This window comes from Dermacentor albipictus, chromosome 1 (assembly GCF_038994185.2).
Source record: "Dermacentor albipictus isolate Rhodes 1998 colony chromosome 1, USDA_Dalb.pri_finalv2, whole genome shotgun sequence".
Classification (NCBI taxonomy): domain Eukaryota; kingdom Metazoa; phylum Arthropoda; class Arachnida; order Ixodida; family Ixodidae; genus Dermacentor; species Dermacentor albipictus.
The window spans coordinates 246,555,075-246,574,066 of NC_091821.1; the positions used below are offsets into that span (position 1 = coordinate 246,555,075).

The 18,992-nt window shown below is 42.6% G+C and overlaps 1 protein-coding gene and 1 pseudogene across 3 annotated transcripts; both read right to left on the reverse strand.

Moving 5' to 3' along the window:
- Nucleotides 1-949: 949 nt before the first annotated feature.
- On the reverse strand, nucleotides 950-15,589 carry Csl4 (exosome component 1 Csl4). 3 transcript variants are annotated; one of them, XM_065439760.1, is made up of 7 exons: nucleotides 15,431-15,589; nucleotides 15,068-15,186; nucleotides 13,697-13,857; nucleotides 13,584-13,617; nucleotides 9,540-9,590; nucleotides 9,292-9,373; nucleotides 950-1,111 (listed from the first exon to the last, which is right to left on the reverse strand). In XM_065439760.1, exons 1-7 carry the CDS (start codon nucleotides 15,444-15,446, stop codon nucleotides 1,014-1,016), a joined length of 561 nt encoding a protein of 186 aa, XP_065295832.1. In that variant the 5' UTR covers nucleotides 15,447-15,589; the 3' UTR covers nucleotides 950-1,013. The 3 variants fall into 3 exon arrangements, with proteins under 3 accessions (XP_065295832.1, XP_065295831.1, XP_065295833.1); XM_065439759.1 differs by lacking the exon at nucleotides 15,431-15,589 and having other exon boundaries at nucleotides 15,068-15,223; XM_065439761.2 differs by lacking the exons at nucleotides 15,068-15,186; nucleotides 15,431-15,589 and adding an exon at nucleotides 14,594-14,682.
- An 857-nt stretch (nucleotides 15,590-16,446) lies between these two features.
- The window catches only part of LOC139054317 (hexosaminidase D-like), an 8,250-nt pseudogene continuing 5,704 nt past the window's right edge, over nucleotides 16,447-18,992 (reverse strand).

Consider the following 18,992-nt stretch of genomic DNA (forward strand, 5'->3'; position numbering starts at 1 on the left):
GCGAAGTAGTCATAACTGGAAATTTTGTTGGAATTAATTTGTGGTAGAGGAGAGAGAAAATGTAAGCGCCTTGTGCCATCTGTGATTCACTAGTTTAATCCATTCAGGATGACGCATACAAATACCTTCTAAAAATGTAGATTTTCTAAGTGCACAAAACTCGTTGAGAATAAGCATAATCAATTAAAAGAAAAATACATTTTGCAGGAACTCTTTCAGCAACAGAAGAAAAGCACCAGGAAGAAAACTCAAATCACTGTAACCTTAAATCACCTATGGCTTCCTTTGGAACTTCTACAGACACCTCCATCACATAGGTGTAACCATGAGTGTACATTTCATTAGCTTTTCATCAGGGGTGCAATACCACTGCAGCCAGAGACCTTGCATCAGTTTCTCTCCTCTGACCATGCTTTCAAAAGAGAGTCACATGCAAAACATTTTCCTCATCCTGCGTCCCTGCTCTAAACCAACGAACGACGCTTGCTGCCTGTCATTCAGTGTTGGCCGAAGACATTTAGCCAGAAATTTCGTGCTTACCTAGTATTGTAACTCGAAAAGAAGAAAAAAATTTTTCTGCCATGTCTGTAGGCAACTCATCCATAAACAGTTAAACTTTTAGAGACAACAATGAAACCACAGCAAATTGAGTGGCTCCTTCAACTAGTACCGCTATGTTCCAAACATGCTTTTCAGTGTAACCAACATTGTTGCCCATCCGTTATCCAAACAAATTGACGGCACTAGAGGACATTTTCCCCAACATCTGTTGATTGTCCTCTGTGAAGGGCTGCTGCGAACAAGTTTCTTGAGCAATTGAAGACATTTGCCCAGAGTAAACATGCCCAAAAACGGTTAATTCATCAGAGCATGTCTTGAAATGCTATTACATCACAAATAACATGGCATGACTACATGGAGTGGAAGTAAATCAGCTCAAACAATGAAGTGCTACAGGCATTGCCAAAGACATTTTTAATCCCTTTATACAAAGCCGAGCTCCCTCCGGTCACTTAAGAAGCTGGTGCCAACTTGGCTACTTTCCTTAGTTCTTTAACACTAGACACTGGGCACTGCATGGCTGTCCAGCTGACGGGTACCATCGGGACACCTGGGCAAAGAGAGGCAGGTCTTGATAAAGCTGCAGCATTATACACTAATCTCCAAATTCCAGAATGTTCCTCTATTCAATACTCCACACGACTCAAGAAAGCAGATGGCTGCACCACTTTTTGGCTGAAGTTGTCACTCCACTTTATAGGCACTCCATACAGATTCTCAAGCGATTTTGTAAGCAGGTGTTCTTGGTGTTTACTCAAATGCATAGGAGTGAAGCTGTGGTTCTCCAGCAACTTGTCATAGGAATGACCAAGGAGTGCTGCATCTTCTTCAGCCAAAAGGTGGCACCGTGCTCCACTTTGTAAAGTTAAGGAAGAGCGTCGAGACAAGGCCTGTCTGTGAATACGGGGGCTGTTGACCTTGAGCTGTGACTTATGTTCTGACTTATGCTGCTGCTTGCACAAATATCAGCACAAAGTGAATAGGGGTTGAAAAGCTAGTATTCAGGAAGCTTGGATGGCATTCTTGGAACAGTTTTTCATTAAACTGGCTCTAAAGATGCCAAACTTTGATGCTTTGGTAGCACTGCACCCAGGTGCCTAATAAACAACCGAGACTACAAGCAAGAACCCACCAAAGTCATAAATGGGAGCTTTCATGGAAACCATTCATGATTACATACAATATGTAAGTTCAAAGTGGTTAGCGTGCCATCAGTTTTTCATGGAAAAGCAAAAGCTAACAACTATGTTTCAGATGAATATGCTTACTGTTATATACCTTGCACAGTGAATAAAAAATTTACAACGCAAAAATTGCCCACGTGAGAGTACTCAGGAGATACAATATACATACAGACAAGCTGCAGAGCAGGAGTTCCTTATAGTCAGTGGCGTAGCTAGGTCGTCTGGCACCCGGGGCCCATAGGTCTTCCGTCAACACCCCCCCCCCCCCCCCTCCGGGTGTAGCCGGCGGAATGAGGGGTGTCTTCAGACGTATATGACAACCCACCCACCCCCCCCCCACTGGCCCCTTGCACCCGGGGCCCACGGCCCCCCGGCCCCCCCTGTTGCTACGCCACTGCTTATAGTAATAATAAAAATTTACAGCTTACATGTTCAAAAACATTGGAAAAAAGGCTGTCTTTGCATGAGTGTATGAAAAAAAAGAAAACACCAGAAAATTATATAATTACATCAATAAATGGAAGTATCATTTGTTTCTTTGCTGAATTTCCTGTATAGACATAAACTACACATTTTGACTTTTCGTCAATGCACAGGTTGAACTACCAAATGTATGAGCTATGGGGGAAAGAACCATAGACTGAGTTTTGGAATCAGTGGGCAGACTTCCTCACTCAGCTGAAAAGTAAAGCAATGCAAAAGGGCTCTCAAAAGGATAGTGTGTGTGACTTTAGTGATGTAGTGCTGCTGAAGGAGAGAAATGATGAGTAGAACCAATGGCCAACTTAAAGTTCCACATTATAGAAGTATATTTCTTGTGTCATTTACGCCCTTCTAAAGCCTTGCTTGGCTGTGGTTACCATGCGCAGTACCAAGTAACTTTACTACCACAATTATGTATTATTTTACTTTTAGGACCTTAAGCTGGTAGCCCTACAATATAAGGTGTTTTTTTAGCTACACAGAATTTCTAAAAAATTCCTGTTGTAGATAGAAAAATTCTGAACCTTGAGCTAAAGTACTTGAGAGGTGGCAATTGCTTCTATGAGAAGGCAATGCTTAATTGAACAATTAACATAACACTAGCTTATTAATTATTTACTTCACGGCACATAGTGCAACCTACAAATTGTAGCTAGTGAGTTTGCAAGGCATATAGACTTGGAATGAATTAGAAGGATGGCACCAGTTTCAAGATATGCACGGTCAAACGCAGTAAAAAAACACAGTTGTTACACTCACTTCTTTCAAGAAAAATGCTGTTCTATGCACTGAAGCACAAAAGTAACTGGAACACAATGCATTTCATCAGACACTTTGAAAACTAATATCCTGAAACTGGTGTAGTCCTGAGAATTCGTTCCAAGTGGATATGCTTTTCGAACTCCCTGGCTACAATTTGTAAATTGAAATATGTGCAATACAGTAAATAAATAAAAAAGTGAATGTGTAATTATGTTAATTACTCAATTAAGCAGTTCTGTGATTTCTGATAAATGTAACGACCACTTCATCAAGTAATTTAACTCAAGGGTTAGAATTGCATCATTTCTTTACTTTGGATATTATGACCACAGGCAATTAAAAAATTTTTTGCAGCTAAAAAAAAAGAACACCTGGTATATCGTTGCTGCACTACCTCTGCACTAGTATGGCAGTAGCTTTACAAACAGAGTCCCCAATTAGCTCAAATTTTGGCTAGAGCACAACCTGTATCCAGTTGCACTGCAATAAAGTCTGAAACACTAAGTTCTTTTGTCATCATTATGCTTCATTTCCATAAGTGAGAAATGCAGCCAAGAAAAGCCACTGCTAAGCTTTTCATTTATCACAACCAGACGCAACGTAAATGTGCAAGGCAAACAGCCCAGATCACACATCTGTTTCCAAATTTCACTTGTCCAAGCTGTTAAAAACCACAATGCTATATGCCAACATTGTACAACAGCTTTGTTTCCTGTACCTACAAATGTTGTAAAATAAATGAATGATAGAGAAGTGGAGTAACTATTTCCAATCCGTGGCTCCTAAAGGGGTTCTGCAACACAGCTTAAAGGGAGACAGAGCACAGAAAGATAATTTTTGAAATCTTGACTGAATTTTCAACAAAATTTAAGGGATATAGCAGCACTATTATTATAAGCCTGTGTCCTAAATTTTATTGTCCTGCACAAATTTTTTGAGAAGTTATGGCTGGTACAAGCTTTAAGCGCCTGTGCTTGCTTGGAAAAAAGTTGAAATGAGAGGATGGCTTGCAATATTTATGCTTTAGTATCTTAGGAGGGCCTTGTGTATACAACTGTTCATTTTTCTATGTTTAATCGTTTTCACAAAGAGAATAATTCTTCAGGCGACAATCTACATTGTCTTCCACCATGCCTAAAAAATTTTCAAATTTTCTTAAAATAGAACAAGTTTAAATTTGAAAGAGAAAAAAATACAGTCCATAGTTCCACTCTCAATGAATCTTACCTCAAAAAACAACATAATGTTAAAGAAATATAGCACAATATGAAAACGACAGCTAAATCTAATTTCAGATTTTAAGAAATAAAATACAATGCAATTTAATGGTAAATGCAAGAGAAATGTTGTTAGCATTATGCTGCCCCTCTTTGAGTTACCAGATCCACGATTTAAGCCACATTCACAACATTGCAAAGCGTTGTTCAGGCGCTCATGTACTGCCTCTTCAAGGAGAAAAGTGCAACTGATGGTGGTCCAGAACAGACCACCATAAGTATCACCATATATATATATATATATATATCCCAGCTAACTTTACCCGGAGTTTAAAAACATGCACATGCCACTTAGCTGGACAGACACAAGGTAATGTTTGCCATTGCTTGGAGATACTCAAATATTTTTTTCTTTCTACCTAATTAGATATTTAGTCTTAATCAACAAAGTTCTCAAATATTATAATTAGATGAAAAGTGTCAATGAGAAAATTGTAGAGCAACATGAAAAAACTCCCAATAGAGCTTTCTGTTGCTCAATACATGGCGCATAAATGTTTTTTCCGAGCGTGAAAGAAGTTCACGAATACATGCAAAGTGCCCAGAGCGGCCAGTCGCACGGCAATTTTGTGTGCAATTGCGGGCTTCTTTCACACTCGGAAAAAACACTTTTATGTAGTGCTCATTGAGCAATAGAAAACTGTATCGGGTGTTTTTCATGTCGCTCTAATACTTTCTCATTGACATTTTAATCTAATGATAACATTTGAGAAGTTGATTAGTTAATACTAATTATCTAATTAGGTAGAATGAAAAAATAACAAGTATGTCCAAGCGATGGCAAACATTACCTTGGTTTCACATCCATTGCCAAGGTTTGTGAGTGGCTAACACTCCCAAGGTTAGTTCTAGTATTAACACATAAATACCCAAGAAAGTAGATGTGGAAACCGCGCTGCGGTAGCTCAATTGGTTAGAGCATTGCCATTAATTTATCATTTCTTTAATTCGGTTATTAAGTACAAGTAATTTCTCCTATGTTTACCATGGTGTCTGTTTGTTGGCTTCTCATGATATGATTAATAAAAATCGGGCCCCTCGGTTAACCCCATTTTTTCTCATCATTACACAATGAGGGTCTCGAATCCGGCAACATTAACGCCTTCAGGCAGCACGTGTGGGTTTATTGACCGGTTGCCTTCACCCAAAAAAATATTACGTTCACGTGACGCCTGTGGCTGACAGGATGTTTCACATCCACCACCAAGGTCTGTGAGTGGTGGCGCTGGCTAACACTCCTGGGGTTCTACTAGGAAACATAAATACCCAAGAAAGTGGATGGGAAAACGACGCCGTGGTAGCTCAATTGGTTCGAGCATTGCACGCGTAATGCAAAGACGTGAGATTGTTCCCCACCTGCGGCAAGTTGTTTTTTTTATCCACTTTTATTGCCATTACTTTATCATTTCTTTAATTCACCACTGCTGTGAGCTCTCAACCACCCCCTCTACACAGTGTGCAAGGCAGCAGCAGCAGTGGAAAAATCAAAGGAAGCGGCAAAGAAAGCTTCGCTTCAAAAGCATGTATCTCCCCTTGACACTGCATTTGCCATTCTTTCTGCTGAAGCTATTGGATGTGCTGGATATGAAGGATCTTGTGCTCACAGAGCTTTCTTTTACTGTGCAAGACTTCTAAGAAGTTATCCAACAATAATTGAAACTTGATCTTACAATGCCCACAGAGACTAAAGAACTGTTCATAAAATAAAAAGAAATATTCTCATCAAAACACGCAATATGCTAAGGCGATGAAAAGCTTGTTTGCTGACGCATCAATTATTCCCCACAAATCTCATTGATCAAAAGTGCTTTACACACTTCTCGAATGTCACAAGTTGCTCAGAGCCTCCATAGTTCCTTGAGGAAGCCAAAACATCTCAAGTCTTTAACTGTATCAATCACCTAGCTAGTCGACAGCGTAAGATCTGCTGGAATTTGAGCATCTAACCTGACGGTTCTTCAGTAGCACTCCCCTGCATGATACAATGCATGATAAAAAAGTTGGCAGTTTCAGGCAAAGGCAAAGCATCGAAAGGCAAAGCATCGATTGCGACAGCAAATTATCAGACAGCTATACGAAGTACAGATAGTAGTTTGATTGGCCGTATAAACTTAAGTTAACAAGCACGGTGTCACGCACGCACAGGCAAACATTACCACATCTCACTCGATAACTGCGGACACTCAATGTTAAAATGTTGGCGTGAGAAAGAGCAGCAGCAGCAGTGAGTGAATTGCTCTTTGTGCTGCCTCTCACTTCAACGCAAACTAAGTGTCAAGGACACAGCGCACACATAAACATCAGCCCTTAGCGCACCTAAACTCTGTACCCACCACAGAACCCTTTCAAGATAGGGCCAGTGCGGCCGCACTCAACCTTGCCATATGCAGCCGCCACCAAAGTAGAACTCCCCACTGCTGCCTTGCGCGCAATGCTGCCTTAAGTACAGCATGCTTCCTCCCTGCCTTCCTACATTTGCACGAGATCGAGCCACCATCCTTCTTGGCTCAACTTCACACACTTTTACTCATACCCACAACATGTGTCGTGTGGCCGTGATGTCCCACGGAACATCACGACGACAGCGACGCCAATGCCGACGACAGTGGCAGAAATGCGCCTGGAGTATCCATATAATTGCTATCACAATAAAATTTCTGTTGTCTATGTTCCTGCTGACGAGAGCGCTCACACGGCCATTAGCTGATCACACTGGGCACTGTCAGACTACGTAAATCATCCCTTGGTGTTGTTGTGCTGTGCTTTTGATTATGGGCTGTCTTTGGGGTTTGTTGCTATGAACTTGCTTTATCAAATCCTTCATGCTTTTAAATTATTACAATAACTTGTTGCCTTATAGCTGAACCATTAAAATGTGTTTGTAAAATTAAAAATTGTAAAAGTAGAACACATGAAAATGGATTTCAATTGTACTGAAAGAGTGCAATAAGGATAACAGCTTGCATCATTCAACTGAGATTTTTGTGTGGACTGCTCAGTGCAGGGTGTCTACCAAGTTGGCATTTCCAAATTCCCCGAGTTTTTCAGGTTTTGCCTGAGTGCTTTTGCAAAATTCCCTGAGTGATGCAGAACTATGTTTTATGTCAAGACGGGCTGAAACCTTATCGCCCGATGCTGTCACTCTCTAGTAAGCATATGAAAAATTTTTTTAAAAAATATGACAATGCAATTTGAATACTAAGGAGTAGTGTTTATGCTATTCAAAAAAGGAATAGAAGGGAGGGTTTAGTAAAATGCACAGCAAATAAGATGCCTTCGAAAAAAATTGCAAATCGAGTCGGACATTCTCAAATACAAATAAAACGGAGATGCATACAGAAGCAAATTTTTTCGAATATAAGCTATTTCTATCAATTGATAGCAAGCTCAGTGGTATGAGGCCCGAACTTTGTCCCAATTGAGATTCTCTCTCAACAGATCGTAAGTCAACCTCAACTGTCCTGACGTACTCTCAGCCCGCACACGATGCCTCAGTGTTGTGTTTCACTGCTTTAAAGGGCTTATTTTGGTTTGGATGAGGATCATTTGCATTTCAGCATCAGCCAACACTTTGTTTTTCGAGCTCAAAACGGCGGCAGCATGCTTCCTTTCCCGTTCATTCCCCAATGTATAGGTCCTTTCTGTTCTAGCCCGCCTTTCGCCATTCGTTCACCCCACGGACCATTTGAAGCATCTTCTTGGTCAGTTGCACAGTCCACGTCCGATTTTTCGAAATCCCTAGGGGCCGCGAAAACGTCTGAAAAATCGGCCGGTTGGAAAAAATAAATGCATATCATTTACTGCCCTTAAGGACTTAATCCGCCATATGCACATTCGAAAACGCTCTGCAGGCCTGTCGGTACACGTGTTAGGCATATTGGTGCTCGTACTGTGGCAGGAAATACTGGGTGCACGCGCGTATAATTAAGGAACACATACTGTGTCCCGGGACAACAGCCCCTTCCCACGCTTCTAATGCTTCACTGCAATACTTTTGCGTATGCTTCACCAAGTAACATTTCTGTACAGACGCAAAACTGACTTTCGGGAACCGGCATTATGCAACGCACCGTGCTTTCCAAGCTTCTAAGCCAATCGTGAGAACCACAATGGCAGAGTCCGTGCCATTGCTGACAGTAGCGAATTCTTTCAATAAAAAACGCGGCACCCAACGGCAAGAAGCTTCATAGCGAACGTCGAAGGAGCTAGGCCTAGCGTTGCCGCAGTGGTGGCTACGGCTGCCAGCGAATCTGCGTGCGGGAGAGCCGGTTCGAGGCGGCGAGATAATCACAATGGCAGCGGTGGTGGCTTTGATTAATGCCGTTTTGGACCTGCGGTCACGGCAAAACGTCCGGAAAATTGGGCGGCGAAGAGTTCTTGCATCCGAAATTTCAGACGTTCTGATACACTGACTCTATGGTGTACGTGGTGGTGCCGCGATGCCGTCCAAATTGTCAGGAATCCGGAAAGTCGGTCGTTGACTGTACACTGGCAACTCTTCCAGCCGACGCGTCAATGACGATTCATTACGATTCCTGTCTGTTACTCGAGCCAGCATTACCGCGACTTTCGACCCTTTCACCAAGATAACAGCTAACTTTCCCTGATGGAGGCCCAAATTCCCTGAGTTTTCCCCGAGTTTTTCCAGACTACTCAAAATCTCCGAGAATTCCCGGTTTTCCCGGTTGGTAGACACCCTGTCGGTGATATATCAGTAGTGGTAAACAGTGGTCAAACAAGGAATATCTCAAACTGGAGCCAACATCTTGACAAAGGGACTTCGCTTCATCAAAGCAAGAACTCTGACAGTAAGCATCAGAAAGCAATGCATCCTCTGTATTGATTGCATCAGTGTTGTCTTATTGCTATTGTACCACTCGAGCAGATGCCAGCTGTGTGCATGTGCTTGGATTACCATGATGTCCATACGTAGTTAGTACCTGGTAGAGGTAATAACAGTTGCACAAAATGCTGTGAAATAATGTTGAAATTGTTTGTTCTGCTCTTCACAGCCCTCTACTTACCCAAGGGACCCAAAGCCACAACTACTCCAAGCTTGTTTTCGGCAGTTGACAGGTAGTAAGAAAGTGCATCACCAAGGGATATCTTTTATAAAGTCAAGAATAATAATGTGTTTTACACACATTACGCCATTTCAACCAGGGCTATATCAACTAAAAGGGAAATTTGGGTTATTTGGTCTTGCATGATAGGTAAGCCACAATGCATTAAACAAGAGACAACTTCAGAGACAAAACCAAGGAAAGGATACTACTCTGGCCAGGACGATGTCACCGGTTCGAAAACATTTGTGCATTTCGACCTGAAAAAATTAAAAAAACTTTCTAGGTCAATCAGCCCATTCTACACTCAAGGGTGACACACTACACAAGGCAAACTATTCAGTTACTAGTTGCAACTAGAGAACTGGTTGAAGTAGAACACAAGCACAAAGAAAGCCTCAGGAACAGAACCAGGAGAGAGATACGTTGGGGAGTTATTAGAACAGCCAGTAGATTGACTTTACTATTCTAATGCGCAAATTGAAAGGTTCCTGCTAATTCAACAACACCGACAATCTGCAACTTTACGAGTAATTTTATGTACAAGACAGCTTTTAGGGGTGTGCCAAAGAATGCTACGTACTGGGTTTCACCATTATGTTCTACAAGTTTCTTTGACTATCCACAAAGGCACATTGCTATTGCTTAGCACAAATGTATGCGTATGTGCACGTGTGTGCAGGAACACCTGGGAGTGCACATGCAAGAGCCCACCTATGGAAATGATCTGCTCATAGGCATAGTGTCACACCAATACACATTGAACCATACATTCATCTCAAACCCACATTTAACATATGTGGCAAGCTGTTATCTAAATACTACAGCATTTTCCACATCTTTTCGTTACAAGAAGCTTCTGCATATTTTTTATATTTCGAATTTGTCACTTTTCTCCAGAAATTGCAAATTGAGATGGAACCAGGAAAGAAATACAGGTTGCATGTAATGTAAACACCGATGCAACCATGGTGGCCAGCATCAGCAGCACAGCATTTGTACAGCAATATGGAGGGTCACGACTTACAAATGCCATTTGATTCTCAAGAATTTTTCTGCTTTACACAATTATCAGCAGAAGGAGTTAAATGGAGTAAGTAGCTGCATTATTCCTCCAGAATATCGTGAAATTGTCACTTTTCTTTAAAGGCCACATGGAGTAAGCTAATGGGCCTATAACTGAAAAATTATAGGCCCATTAGGTTAGTGCCAGTGTTATATAAAATATTCACCAAGATAATTTCCCATAGAATAAGGGCAACAATGGACTTTACTCAACCAAGGGAACAGGCTGGCTTCAGGAAGGGATACTTCACAATGGATCACATCCATGTCAATCAGGTAATCGAGAAATCCGCAGAGTACAATCAGCCTCTCTATATGGCTTTCATACATTACGAAAAGGCATTTGATTTAGTAGAGATACCAGTAGTCATAGATGCATTACATAATCAAGGAGAACAGGACGCTTACGTAAATATCTTGGAAAGTGTCTACAGAGATTGCACAGCTACCTTAATTTTCCACAAGTAGGAAGATACCTATAAAGAAAGGGATCAGACAATTGGACACAATCGCTCCAATGCTATTTACTGCGTGCTTGGAAGAACTATTCAAGTTATTAAACTGGGAAGGCTTAGGAGTAAGGATCAATGGCAAATATATATCAGTAACATTCGGTTTGCAGATGACACTGTCCTGTTCAGCAACACTGGAGACGAGTTACAAAAAAATTACTGAGGACCTTAACAGAGAGAGTGTAAGAGTCAGGTTCAAGATTATATGCAGAAGACAAAGATAATACTCAATATTTTGGCAAGGAAACAAGAGTTCAGGAACGCCAGTCAGCCTACGTTTAGGCATACGTTTACCTAGGTCAATTCCTCGCAGGGGACCCTGATCATGAGAACGAAATTTACAGAGGAACAAAAATGGGTTGGTGTGCATACGGCAGACATCGCCAGATCCTGACCGGAAGCTTACCACTACTATTGAAAAGAAAGGTGTACAATTACTGCTTTCTACTGGTGCTAGCATATGAGGCAGAAACTTGGAAGTCGACAACGAAGCTCGAGAACAAGTTAAGGACTGCGCAAAGAGCGATGGAACAAAGAATATTAGGTGTAACATTATAAGAGACGGGAAGAGAGCGGTTTGGATCAGAGTGCATACGGGTATAGCCAATATTCTAATTGATATTAAGAGAAAAAAATGGAGCTGGGCAGGTCACATTATGCGTAAGTTAAATAACAGGTGGACCATTAGGGTTACAGAATGGGTGCTAAGAGAAAGGAAGCACAGTCGAGGACGGCAGAAGAAAAGGTGGGCGATGAATTAGGAAATTTGCGCGCGCTAGCTGGAACCCGTTGACACAGGACAATGGGTAATTGGAGATGGCAAGGAGAGGCCTTCGTCCTGCAGTGGACATAAAATAGGCTGCTGCTGCTGATGATGAATTAGCTTCTGACTTTTATATACTGTTACATCCAGAGACACATTCTGCACAAACTGTGAACTGTTAAAGTAATTAGGACGAGCAATAGTGTTACTTCTTAGCAGTGAACTACAGAGATGATCAACTTATGGTGTTTGACATGCAGCTTTTGACCTGCATGTGAATGCCACTTGTATCAAAACTAATATATGCGAGTATAAGGGAACCTTAAGCTTGGTGGTGACTGGGCTGTTTCTCAGACCACCACCACCAAGGTTCCACCTACTCCAGTAAAGAACAGCGCCTTACACAAACGGAGAGCGACACAAGGAGGAGGGGATCTGTCACTTGAGGAATGAAACTCTTTCAAAGACAATTGTCATCTGTATCTCTCGCAACTATAACAACCAGCCGCCCCTATGCCAGCAATGGCATGATGAAACTTGTGGTGACTATGGTCCACATTTCAAAAGAAAAGATGCGAGTTATACAGCACAGCATTTTAGTTTTATTCCTAAAATGAAGTAATAACATAAATGCACAAGCAGATAAACTTAAATCATACTGGTCTGCTCCTTTCACAGCTACAGTGCTTTTGACACTGTGTTACCTTGCAATTTACAAGTTATATGAATACCCCACAGCAACTTTGCCTAGCAGTCTCAGGAAACACTGCTCATTGTTGCTCACCAGATAACAAGCAAACGAATTCTACACCAACCTGGTTGGGCTCAAAACCCTTAACCACACAATTCCCAAGTCTAGTGCTTTAGCGATGGTGCCACAAGCCCACCAGCATAAGCATGTGCTCAAAGGTGCTACTGCTTTTCCCTCAAATTTATGCTTAATGTCAGAGGACAAGAACAACAAAATTCAACAGAAAAGAGCCAAGCTACAAAGAGACCCAGGAAGAAGAGGTGCAGGAACCCATTTTGCTTTGAGGGCAATTGCAGCATGTTACCATGTACTCTACTTGAAAAGCAGACAAACCTGCAGGGTACATGCACATGTGGCATTAAGGGGGGACGAGAAGCAAGGGGGTTAACCGAGGAGCCAGATTTTTATTAATCATATCATCAGAAGCCAACAAACACTGACACCAAGGACAACATAGGGGAAATTACACATGCTTAATAAGTGAAACAAAGGAACCATAAATTATTGGAAATGAAAGTGGATGAAAAAACAACTTTCAGCAGGGTGGAACCGAACCCACAACCTTCACATTTTGCGTGCGATGCTCTACCAATTGAGCTACTGCGGCGCTGTTTCCCCATCCACTTTCTTGGGTATTTATGTGTCCTAGTAGAACCCTGGGAATGTTAGCCAGCGGCACCACTCACAGACCTTGGTGGCGGACGTTGCAAAGGTTGTGGGTTCGGTTCCCACCTGCGGCAAGTTGTTTTTTTATCCATTTTCATCTCCAATAATTTATCGTTTCTTTATTTCATTTATTAAGCTCAAGTAATTTCCCCTATGTTGTCCTTGGTGTCAGTGTTTGTTGGCTTCTTATGATATGATTAAATTCTTACCTGAAAATTCCAAAGCTACACCATCATGCTACAATGTGCTGGTAGATTTAGAATAAAATACACGAGAGTCACCTATGTAGACAACATAATTGGCAGCAGTCCATGCTCACATATACTGCCAATCATCCTAAGATAGTTCAATATGCGCTGCTGTACTTGTCATGATCCCACAGGGGACCACAACCAACAGTTTTAAAAACACTGGCAGGTAAATCTGTCTCTATGTCAAAAAGTTCAAAAATGCAAGTACTGCAAGGTACACAAACAAAATGAGTAAGAAAAATTACCGTATCTTTTTCAAATTCTCGAACATCTTCCTTTCTGGAAAAGAAGAAACTCGTAAAAGTGGGACTCGCAAGTTATAAGCTTAAAGCATTTCCTAAATTCAAAATTAACTTACCTAATAATACCTCTGAATGGTTCGCAGAGCTCACAATCTTCAATGGCTATGATAGAGCATTTGCAGAATCTGTGTGTGACACTTGTGATTTTCACTGTGACTATATTTCCTGGCGCAGGCACATTCTGCCTAGTGCAACGTTGTACTTCAACCAATGTTTTCTGAAATGACAAATTTTGTCATACCATTTTAACTGCAGTACGACAATTGTGAACAATATTCAAAATTGGTGTGATGACTGGCTAATGCTACAATGTCCTTCTAAATACAAAAGCAATGTCAGTAACCCGCCGTTGAAATCCTCTAGTATTCTCTTATGTAATAGAGAACAAGCCTATTGAACCAGTTAACTCTTTCCAATACTTAGGCATCACTACTTCTCACGACCTTGACAAAAAGCTCGGTTTTTTTAAACGCCACTTACGAAAAGCTCCTCCCCACGTAAAACTACTAGCATACAAATCGTTCATCAGACCTAAACTTGAATACGCTTCTGCTGTCTGGTGCCCGCATGAAATTTACCTTATTAACGCCCTTGAAGCTGTACAGGATCGCGCTGCTAGGTTCATTCACTCAGAATATTCTTAAGACATCAGCGCATCATCTTAAAAGCAGACTCTAATTTACGAACTCTTTCGTATCGCCGTCGCATCGCGAGCTTATCATTATTTCACAATTTTTTTTACAGTCCGCTCGCCATCGCATTATACATTTCACCGGCGGCACGAACATCACGTCGTACTGGTCATTCATTAAGTGTCGCTCGCGCCAAAACGGGCACTGTCACTTTTTCGTCCTCGTTTTTCCCCCGTGTAGACTGGAACGGCCTTCCTTACGAAATTGCTGCCATCACCAGTTCATCTGCATTCACGGAAGAAGTGTCATTGATTCTCTCACCTTAACTAATAACGTTTTAACTATTGTTGCAATCCTACCCCTCATGTAACACCCTCGTGTGGGGTCCTTAAGGAAATAAAGAAACACAGTTGCGGACCCCCCCACACTCACATTTGCAGATCATTAAATTTATTGAGAAAACCAATTAATTATTCAGTGAAAATTCTTTATATATCGGTGCTTAAGCGGGTATTTAATTCTAAACTTCTTTCCCTTGCACTCCTCCGTTAACTTGAAGCTTTTTATAAGTCAGTCCCGTTTCGTGAATAAGTGGTTAAGAATGTATCTGCCCGCTTTGAAAAACGACACCGTCCAGCTCAAGTAAACACACAAAAAAATCCAACACGACTCCTTTATTAGAGGTGAGTACAACTGTGTTGATCACTGAAATGTGGCGCATAACTTTCATAAATTGCACTGGTGGTGCGTGCTAACAAGCACGCACGCACAAGGCACACTTAATTATGCACTCACCTTGTCCTTTTGTCGCAAGATTTTGATCAAACCTGTAAGACTGGAATAAATATAGCCGTTCTGGACATAAGTGCCATCTCCTCCAAGAAATCGATCACCAGAGGCGCAGAGCCTTTGCCCTATAAATGGTAAACAGGACATCACTTGAACACAGACGGCAGCAATGAACGGAGGTCATTGTCCTGGTATCCAACAAATACACCGGTTAATTTAATCAGCAGCAAACTCAAGAGCTAGAAAAGAAACCACGCAAGAGGCTAGTGATGGGAATGCATGTGCTCGCTTCCTGGCTACTGCATTCACATTCGTCCTTAGATACCGTGGACAAAATATACCAACTTAAGCTTACATACTATAACTTACCTGGAATGCAATACATTCTACAGCAAAAGCTTCAAAGACGAACACATAAAAGCGATACAATCTATATAATCACGAGCGCTATGGTGTTCTAGATCACTATACGAGCGCCTGCATGCACCAGCTTAACCGCACTTGAAACGAAACTGCAATGGCTTGGCTTCGTGTGCGTCTTGGATTGGATTGTCTAAAGCCAATGTTTCTGGTGGTTTCTGGATCACGCCGTCGCATCCAACGTTGTCGCATCCTTGTCGCATCAGGATAGCTTTAGCTCGGGCCGAACTCCGACGCGGCCTATTCAAATGCATGTAAAACGCAGAAACGCTTTTATGAGATAACCCCTCGACCGATGTTAATTAAATTTGTTACAATTGAGAGGGAAAGTTAAATTCTAGTAACTGTTGGAAGCGGAATTTCGATTTAGGTCCTGAATTTTGTTAAACGAATTTTCAAAAATTCGAAAGTGTGACAGGAATAGAAGCACGAAGTTAAAAAATTAATTGCTCTACATCAAGAACAGGTATCGCGATTCTGTAAACGGCATCCATTTGATCAATCAAAGCGGACAAATTCGATGTGTCAATTTATGTCTTACGTGAATTCGCTACGTTGTGTACTAGGGTTCTCCGAATGCTGTATTTTCATATTACTAAATTTTTTTAACATTCACGTGTAACATGGCAGTTTCGTCCGATTTAGATGTTGTATTAGATGTAATTCACAGAATTGCGATACCATTTTTCATTGCCGAGTTGCTGAGTGGTAAACTTGATTGCTTAGATTTCTGAAAATATGCTATTTTCGTCAATTTTTAATAAAAAGTTCGAAACCAACCGTCACTAGATTATAAGTTTTTCTTTCAAATGCAACAAACCTTGTCAAGTTTCGTGCAGTGGTTGCCGAGAAAAACGAATTCTCCTGTTACATGTATTTAGATAGGAGTACCTGAGCTAAAGCTTCCTCTCAAGTTTGTGGATGGATAATGAATGATGCAAAGAAAGGTGAAAAGCACAAGGAAATGTGAATAACTTAAAAGGGCCTTTTATTGATGTACACTCAGTGAACATAAATATGTAGCACAGTACAGCGAACACCAGAAAGTCCTGGCCGTGTCTCAACAAGAGTGAGGATGCATACAGCAGGTACAACAACAAAATGATGTTCTAAAAAACCCACTCACTAATAATAATAAAAAAAACAGCAAGTCCCACACTCCACATTTGTTTGTGCACACCCCGTGAGAGTCCCTAGAGCACTGTGTCCCATCAGACTCCCCCGACATTGAAGCGGCGAAGGTCAGGCAGCGGGTCGAGTGGCCGCACGGGCCAAGTGCGCGTCTCTTGATGGACAAGGCGTCGTTCCAAAGCTTCTCCAGGCGCAGCACCCATGGGTAGATGTTCTGCTCGATCCACTCTGCCACAGTGTACTCATCGAAGACTTCGCGCAGCACGTCACGCGCTTGATGTATGAGGGAGGTGAGCGTGTACAGTGTGACGAGTGTTCTTCAAGCACTTGGTCCACGCGGCTGGGCAGCGTCAGGTTGCGGCGAACATTGTACTCTGTGATCCAGGCTTTGCCTATCGTCACATCGTGCATGTAGTCGTCTGCCTTCTTGATGGCTTCGCTATGAGTCTGCGTAAGGCGGAAGACTGCTGAACCTGGGAAAAAGCAGCCATAGCCCTTCTGCCAAAGGTAAGGGTCATTTTGCAGGTCCATTGGTGACCGCGAGTGGCTACACTTGAGCAGGCTGTGAAACCGTGACAGCAGTTCGGTACTGTATGCACCATTGGAGAGCACCAGTAGGTTGAGTATCAGGGACGGTAGGCCTGCGGGAAAGAGCTCACACAGTGTTGCAAAGTGATCATAGCGCTGCCAGCCAGTCACGACAATGCCGCGGAAGTGAGGAAACTTCGCGTGCTGCTCATTCATCACTTCAAGCCACCCTTCATTGTTCTCCAGGTGCATGCGTACGTTGGGCACAGTCAAGTCTCGCCAAATGCACCCTTAAATGCACTGGCAGCCCAGATGGCTTCAAATGCTTCACTATAGGTAGCCCAGTTGCTATAGCTGATGAACCGGTACACATCCTTGACATAGGACCACACCATGGGCTCCACAAGCTTGCCCAGTGGCTTTAACTTTTCAGCACTGATCTGACGCAGCATGTCATCCCAGATAATAGGCACCCGGCCATGGCGGTCTCTTACATGGTGTGCCACACGCTGAACATGTGTCAGAAATAATTCTTCCCGGTCTCGTTGCATGCAGCGTGAACAGTAACCCATGTGGAACACTTCATCACACCCAATGTGCAACCATTTGACATTTGGGTGTAGCTCCAATACTTGATCTACAATGGTACTCACTACCGTGAAGCTTTCATTTCGTGAAGGGCACAGAGCTGTTGGGTGTTCATCAGCTTCTCGTATATGCCTAAACTCTGGGAGCTTAAGCACAAACTCCAAATGTCCAAATGTCTGCACGAGAGGGATCACTTCCAAGTTGCTTTCTTTGGCAGCAGCCAGAATCTCTTCAATCTCGGACTTCTTGAAAGCATTCTTTGCGCGTATTGGCTCTAATGAGCCGTGGTATGGAAACATGTCTTCATACTCCAACAGGATGCCATTGGCACCAGCTTCTCGGATAAGCAGAAAGACCTGCTTGAGATAAGCCACCTTGGGAGGTGCCCCCTTCAGGTCAAAGTGGACAAACCGCAGCTGGGGGATGAAAACTTTGCTCTTCTGTCCACTAGGTGCTGGCTCCTTGACAGGCTTGGCTTCTCCAGCCGCCGACTTCTGCTGTTGCTGCTGCTGGGCGGCCCAATGCTGCTCTGGAGCTGCTGGAGGCGCCATGCCGAATGGGGAGGCCAGCAGTGACTCGCCCCGTGCATTGTGGCTGCCCAGGGAGCTATACTGGACTAACACAACCAGCAGCACCACCACCAGCACCACGAAAAGTAGAATGGGCTTCCTGCGCCACATGGCCAAAATAATCTGATGCACGCACAGCTTCCCTGTGGCGAACATTGCCCCCACTCACTGCAGCAACCTGAAACAGACAAACCCCGGCATGAGCACGACGGTTACAGCACCACACATGTGTGCTCATGCAGTGTCGCACACTCTGAACTACTGCAGCGTTAAGTTGGGCAAGATGAAAAACAAATGCACAATGCACGCGTACATAGTCAAATTTGAAATGTCGAGGAAATCGGACGCAGACACAATTTAGAACCACTGCCGCGTACTGCAAACTGCAATCACGACCAATGCAGTTAGTGCATAGTTACGATTAGTACATGGTTACTACTGGATCCATGAAAGCGGGGAATCCCGAACGCCAACCAACAGCAGGGAAACAACTTGCCCCGCCACGATTTCGCATCTGGAAATCCACTCGAAAAAACGCGTGCATGCAAATAAAGCAGCAGGTGTCAATATAACTGCAAGCTTTTTTTCGGAACATCTGCATCAGCAAAAGAATCACAAGTGGTGGAACATTCGGACTTTGTAAACAGCGGAATCACGAATGTGCTGGCGGCAGAGTGACTACCCAGGAGTAAAAC